The sequence below is a fragment of the Montipora capricornis genome, chromosome 12, assembly GCF_036669925.1.
Source record: "Montipora capricornis isolate CH-2021 chromosome 12, ASM3666992v2, whole genome shotgun sequence".
In the NCBI taxonomy this organism is placed as follows: Eukaryota; Metazoa; Cnidaria; class Anthozoa; order Scleractinia; family Acroporidae; genus Montipora; species Montipora capricornis.
This window is the reverse complement of record NC_090894.1, coordinates 37,612,438-37,619,937: the sequence shown is the minus strand read 5'-3', so window position 1 is coordinate 37,619,937 and position 7,500 is coordinate 37,612,438. Positions and strand designations below refer to the sequence as shown.

The 7,500-nt window shown below is 38.1% G+C and overlaps 2 protein-coding genes and 1 long non-coding RNA gene across 3 annotated transcripts in view; 1 reads left to right on the top strand and 2 right to left on the bottom strand.

The window, feature by feature from the left end:
* LOC138025775 (uncharacterized) overlaps positions 1 to 524 on the top strand; it is a 2,148-nt gene extending 1,624 nt beyond the window's left edge. Inside the window, exon 2 of the mRNA XM_068872938.1 lies at positions 1 to 524. This exon is cut by the window's left edge and continues 819 nt beyond it. Coding sequence (XP_068729039.1) covers positions 1 to 524 — 524 coding nt within the window.
* The window catches only part of LOC138027221 (uncharacterized), a 33,883-nt gene extending 29,498 nt beyond the window's left edge, over positions 1 to 4,385 (bottom strand). Inside the window, exon 1 of the mRNA XM_068874770.1 lies at positions 4,009 to 4,385. The gene's annotated coding sequence lies outside the window, so the exon portion shown is untranslated. The remainder of the gene's footprint in view (positions 1 to 4,008) is intronic.
* A 1,326-nt stretch (positions 4,386 to 5,711) lies between these two features.
* On the bottom strand, positions 5,712 to 6,578 carry LOC138027220 (uncharacterized). The gene is made up of 2 exons (XR_011127426.1): positions 6,442 to 6,578; positions 5,712 to 6,337 (listed from the first exon to the last, which is right to left on the bottom strand). It is a non-coding gene; the product is annotated as an uncharacterized lncRNA (long non-coding RNA).
* Positions 6,579 to 7,500: the final 922 nt, after the last annotated feature.

Here is a 7,500-nt window from a genome sequence, read left to right as displayed (position 1 = left end):
GACCCAAGACAAGGGGACGTCCTCCCAAGCACTACCATCCTCTCTTGGAGAAAGAGAAACTCGTTAATAATGTTATTCGAAAGATTCTACCTAAACCTGTAGCTGACACACTTTGTCCAACTGGTTCTAGGCTTGCTCATCTATATGGTTTACCGAAAACACATAAACCGACGTTATCGATGAGACCCATTCTGTCAGCCACCAAGAGCTATAATTACGACCTAGCAAAGTGGCTCGAAGGAAAACTGAAACCGCTATCCATCAATGAACATACAATCACCGATACATTCAAATTCGCAGAAGAAGTTCGCAATACTTCATTTAACGACAATGACATTATCGTATCGTATGACGTAACGTCCCTCTTCACTAACGTGCCTCTTGATGAAACTATCAGTCTCCTAGCGGAAAAGGCTTTTACCAACAATTGGTTTAATGCCACATATAACCTCAACATCACAAAATCCGACCTGATTGAGCTTTTTTTTTTTTGTATTTTATTTATTTTTATTGTTTACGTTTAGTAATAACAGAACAAATGACTACATTAGGACAACACTAAGCTATAACACACAAACACACAAACTACATTTAGGCTACCTAAGCTGATAACAACAAACTGAGAATATTAAGTTAACACGTTTCGACGAGGCCGCGAGGGTTGTGAACACTTCTGCAATACGTTATTGCCCTTGTCTACAATACTTGCCCCACTTTTGAAGATGAAAAGCCAAACTCTTTCCACTTTTTGAAATAGCAGTCTCCAACTCATAAACAGCTTTAATTCTGGAAGTACATACTCGGAGAGATGGTACGAGAGCGTTGATTCTACAATAATATACGTACTGCTTAGCAATAAGCACGACGTGATTAAAAAACAACAAATCGTCTTTGCGCTCCCAACTACCAAAAATTATATCCGCCTTAGTAAGTAAATCTACTTTAACACCAAGATCATTAAGCCAGTCCGAGAGATCTTTCCAGAACGAGAGAACATAGGGGCAGGAAGTAAACAAGTGCTCTAGAGATTCGTCCGCATCTTCACAAAAAGAACAGTCAGATGATAGTTTTATACCAACCTTTTTCAGATAGACATTCGTTACTAAATATCTATTTAATATTTTGTACTGAAATTGTCGAGTCTTTGAATCCATTGCAACAGTGAAAGGAAGGCTATAGATCTTCTTCCAATCTAAAACGACATTAGCATATTCTGTTTCGTATTTCGATTGAGCTGTCGGTTGTTTAATAACGCTAGAGCGAAGTTCTTTGTACACGGCCTTAGAAACCACTTTGCTAAGCGCTACATTTTGACCATTCAAACACAGTTGAGTATGGTTCTCTGAATCAAAAGGCTCTAGATTGACATACTGATATATCTGTAAAGACTGACGATACTTTGTTGGCAAAGCATCGCACAATGCAATTAATTGGAAGGCGTCGAGAGGTGATATATCTAATTTCCAAAAATCACACCAGGGTGCCAATCCATTTTTTCCGAGCGCTAAATCACCTAATGAATTATCCCTTTATCAACAAGTCTACGATTATAAACAGACTTACCATCAACACAAATATGCTTATTATTCCAAATAATAACTTCGGACAGTGTTTCTTGCGAAATATCGTAACTATCCATCCTACTCTCAACTGAACATTGCGCAAAGCAGCTAAGACATTCTTCGTAGAACTTCGGAAGCTTCACTCGCAATTTCTTCACTTGACATCAAAATTGCAGCTTAAAATGAATTTACCTCCAACCGATTTCAAATAATACGATAGAATGGTCTTCCAGCTGCTAGGCTCATTACTCGCGAATTTCTTACAGCATAGTATTCTCTGAGTCTTAATCATAGATTCCAAGTGTGGAGCTTTAAGACCGCCATCCTCAATGTCATTGATAAGCGTTAGACGTTTAACTTTATCTTTACCCTTCCAAATAAAATCGAAAATTAATTTATTTGCCTCAGATATAATCTCTTTGTTAAGGCTTATCATACCAGCACGATACATAAATATTGGAACTATAAATGTCTTAACGATCTGAATTCTGCCTATAACGGTTAGGTCTCTCCACTTCCATATCTTTAATTTTGTTTTGATGGAGTCAATTATTTCATCAAAGTCTAGCTTCTGTTTAAGACGATAATCATATGAGAAGTATACCCCTAAGATTTTCAAGGCTTTCTTGACTTTGATATTATGCAATTCATAATCATCACTTACTGCAGGATCTTGATTACCCAAAAACATTATTTCGGATTTCTCAAAATTAATCTTGAGACCTGAAAGCAAACCGAATTCTTTTACAAGCTTAAGAAAATTAACTAGAGAGCAATCGTCCCGCAAAAAAGCTGTCAAGTCATCAGCAAAGAGTCCCATTTTGATTTCCTCATTATTAACATCGATTCCTCGAATGCTTTTGTCACTACGGAGATTGATTGCTAATATTTCCATACAAATAATGAACAAATATGCCGAGAGGGGGTCCCCTTGTCGCACACCTCTCTGCACTTGAAAGGGTCCGGTAGAAAAACCATTATTTAAAACACAGCTCGAAATATTATTATAGAATGTATATACCCACTGTTTAAAGGACGGGCCAAAATTAAAAACAGAGAGGGCCTCAAAAATAAAGTTCCTGCTTACTGAATCAAAAGCCTTTTGAAAGTCAATAGCAATAATTTTTCCGTTAATCTTGTGGGTCTCAGTATACTCCAAAATATCCTCAATCACTGTCACTGTATCAAACACAGTCCTTCCCTTAACATACGCGCTTTGATTATGATGTATAATTTGGGGTAATACAGTCTCTAGTCTTCTCGCAATTGCCTTGGAACCAATTTTGACATCCACATTAATCAATGATATTGGCCTCCAATTGGAAATATTTCTTTTGTCCTTGTCTTTCTTTTCTATTAAAGTTATAATTGCTTGTTTTTGAGCATTAGACAGTCTTTATTTCTCGAAAAGTTGGAGAAGATCTCAAACATAAAGAAATCAAGCCCGCGTTGATCAACGAGCAATCAGTAGTTTACAAATTTGAATGTGGCTGGTGTGATGCCAGCTATGTTGGTTACACGCGTCGACATCTCTACCAAAGGTTCGATGAGCATAAAAGATCTGGTTCGATATTCAATCACAGCCAAAGTCAACATCAATCAAGAACAATAACATCTGACATGTTTCGCATTCTTAAGAAATGCTCATGCAAATTTGATTGTCTTGTGTATGAAATGTTCCTTATTCGCGAGCACAAACCGTGTCTGAATATCCAAAGTGACTCGATAAAGGCAAAACTTTTCACCTAGCCTCTAGGGACTTTGAACTTAATCTTGAACATTAATATTCGAGTTATCTGTAAAATATTATATTTGACCTGATGATGGTGTCACGAGGACACCAAAACGTTGTCTTTAATAAGTATTTTCTGCCCGTAATTTTTATCATCAAATCCATTACATTATCATGTTTGATACCAACAACAAAAGTCGATCAAAATCGATAATCACAAGAAAGTTTGTGATCGGCTTTTATCGATTTCCGATATTTGTCGATTGATTAGTATTGACTTTTATCGACATCGATCGATTTGTATCGACTATCGAAATTATCGACATGTTACGTCCTGATATTACCTACAAGGTAACAAATTAGATTTCAACCTCGTGTTGCATTTGCATATGCAAACAACCTTTCAAGCATCAACGCAACATTTCGTCTAACTTGTCTCGTTTAATATATAAATAGGACCTACGATGGCAAAAGAAGAATTCTAAAGAATTCTTCAAAGTTATTGAACAGCTAAGACTTCAAGCAAAAAGTGTGACCGAATTTCAATGCAACCGGAAAACGAAACTTTCAAGGAGTGTTCAATTTCATTAATTTCGTAATGTGGTTCATAATTAAGCCCTTTATCACAAAATCGCAAACCCAGAACATTATTTTTGTCTTCATTGGTAGTTACTATAACCAAGCACTAGAAACAAAAATGTGCAAAGCACTCACCTGACCCAACAGGAATTATTGTTCCAAAATTGATTGTATATTATTGGACATCTGCATATTCTCTACGTTTCTGTTTCTTAGCTTTTTCCTGGCTCCAGAATGAAGGAGTGCATTGACAAGTCCTTAGTGGACGCCAATTACGGCGCAGATTAATATTGTATCTGTGTTTTGGACAAACAAACATTTCTTCCTGTCTGTGTATGGGCACGTCAAATAATCCCGCTGTGGCAAGAATTAGTTCGTATTCGAGAATCCCAGTAAGCTTTTAAAGGAAACACGCAAATCTTCTTGACATTCTCGTAATTTTCTCACCATGGGGGTTGAACCCCGAAAATCACCGCAGCCGGATTTTCCCAGTTGAGAAAAAGAGCACTCCATTTCCAGAGCTTTTGGTCACTGTGAGGCACTGGAAACGAGTATTTCGACCTTCTTTCAAAGGAAAGAAACAGCTATACTTTCGTGTCATTTCCACAGTATTTAGTTAGAAAAACATATTTTTGGTAGTCCTGAATATATTTCTGCATTATGTCAAAGAGTAATATGTTTTGAAATCAGACACAGTCAGCAGAGAATGCCAAATTTAGGATGTGACGAAAGCGTCACGCTCGCTACAAATTACAGCGAAACTTGTCGCTTGACAGAAAAACACGGAATCGACGCTTTGCAGGATCCAATGATCCAAGGATGACGTATTCTGCTAAAAATCTACGGTTGAAAACTAGAAAGGCACCAGAAATCATGAACCTACTCAAGTACTCTGATAGGGTTTCTTGGAGACGTTTTCGAAATTTCTTGAAATTCAAATGATTGTTAATTTTATAGACGTCCAATGCATACAAATTGTAGCCTAACTTTCGGATTTACGGTCATTTCTACTTTCCATATACTTAGAAAGGAAGTTCCAAACAGGTGCCACATTTTTTTTATGCGCCTTCAAAGTCGAGCTTTTTTCGTGTTTTGATCGAGGTTCCATTATGAGTTTCGCATTATTACCGTTTAATTAACAAAGGGGTTTACAACTTATGGCTAGCCAAACTGCAAATGTGTATCTGTAAATCAAGTTGACAATTGAGTCGCGTTAGCTAACTGCTATTTTGTTGCAGTAAAGGTAATATGCGTGATTTCGTCAGTTTCCAGACTCGGATAACCAACAAAGACCAATTCGAACTTTGATAAATCGTACGAAAATTAAAAACCCCTTTTCGGTCAAATGAAATGCATATTTGTCATAACCAAGGTAAAAGCTTTTAAATCATGGCAAATAGAAAAACCTTTATTTTTCAATCCAAAATGACTCAGTGGTCGTTCCTTACGGAGACAGTCTCTTAAAGGTTGTTTTTTCGGACGAAAATGTTTGTCGAGCGATATTGATGATATTCGCTTACAGAACTATTATTCAGTTTTATGTTTCCACGTACTTGGTCACGCCCTCAAATGGAGTCACGCAACCTATTACCTGGCAATATATAAAGCAATAAATCAATTTCAAATCACACGGTAGAGACGAAGCCAGTTGGCGATTAGAATCACGACGAGAACCGACCACAATTTAGGACGACCGAAGGCAAATCCACGCAGTGGTCTAAACGGAAGTTTAAATGACGGCTGAAAATCGGATGTATTGGAATGCGGACTGAGCAACGACTAAATGATCCTAAATCAACTTCACAAGGAGCTCTATCTAACAAATGAACAACCAACAATTTAATACGTGTGCTTTAATTGTTATTACTCACAGGAAAAGCAGTCACAAAATGTGTCGGTAGCCTAACTGGTTTGCTTCATTTGAAACATCGATACAACATCGCCAACCCATCGCTCAGGTTACGATAAACACTTCGAAGAACGCATATTCACAGATAGCAACTGAGAATGACCTATTTATATATCTCTTAACATGTAATTCTAAAAAGACACGAATTAGGATATTTCAGTGTTCTAACGTCACAAAGACATGCGCAAAATTACAAAATGTTAGGGCTGGAAACAAACATTTCGCTGGCACATAATGAATTAATTGCCCACAGGTAGTTTATCTGTGTAATAAAATGTTGTGCTGGCACAAGCATTCTTCAGATCGACCTCATCTCCACCTCCATCGACAACTTCAACTTGCCACTCCGTCACCATTCCAGCTGCGTCAACATTACAGCAGTTGACTTCTGGGTTTTCCGCGATGTGCCTTTTTGCAATCTTTACCGCTTTATTTCCGGCCGGAAAAGGCCCTTTAATCAATCGGCAGTTAGTTGGTTGCTTACCAATCTTCGACAGAATTGGTATATCACGAGTAGTCATTGCTCAGTGTGTGTAGGATGTCAGCACGGTCAACCTGATTAAAACACAACTTATTTAACACGCTTTCAAGTGTTTACAACCTCTAAAACAGAAACTAGCTCTGCTAGACAAACTAAATATCTGTAGATTAGTTCTTACCTGAAATACTCCTCTGGGGCTTACTGCAGAATACCTTGCCACTTCGACTGCGTTACTCTTAGAAGCTGCCGTACTTACGCCGAACGTTGTTTGCGGAAACTAACACATTTAAGATGGAGGACTATCTTAAAATAGGCCATTTGCATGATGACGTCACGCGCGCTGGGCATTATGGTTTTAGTAGTAAAGACCGCGAGAGTTTAAAAAAATGGCGGCAACTGATGCGAAAAGTCATGAAAACAAGGACATTCAAGGCCACTCAAAGTCCGAAAATTTCAAGAAGAAAATTGTTTTGACTGAGGACGATGTCCCAGGGGCATCGTTCAAAAATAAGGATCCTCAAATCTTTCATAATGAACAACTTAAACGTTGGTTAAAGTGTCGAGGTGCTAGTGTAGGTGGAAGTCTAAGAGAATTACTTGCAAGGTTTGTAGTTCTGTCAGTATTTTTCTGTCAGTATTTTAAGAATTAAAGCGATTTTCTTAGGCTCCAGCTGTGTCTTTGACTTAAATAGAATAAAGGATTATCAGGTATCTGGCCAGGACAAGAAAATCGTCGATCCAGATGGAGGGATACATCTTCGTAGACTTCGACTTGAGCGCGAGCTTCGATCACAACAAACCAGCGATAATCTTCCCAAGAGAGTTACATGGCCAAGCGATGGTTGGACATTATCCTTGGAACAAATGCCTCCGTATCAGCATTGTTATTTGTTTGCTCATTTAGCCGGAGAAATGGAAAGTAACTCGAAGAAAGTTCGCCGAGGTGCTTTCAAAAGCAAGCGCGAAGGCTACGCTCTATATAAAGCCGGACATGTGCAAAAGGTAAAGTTCAACCACTCGACAGATGAACATTTCTGTTTTTTTGAAAGCCGCGTAAAGGTCTCCATGACTAGAAACAAACTATACAGGACAAGAGTATCACTAAGTAAGCAAACGGCTCAGGTGAAGTCTGGGGCATGTAACTGTAAAGCGGGAGCTAATGGTCGATGTAAGCATATTGGCGCATTGCTGTACAAAATACTAGATTTTACTGAAAGCGAAGTGAATGAAATACCAC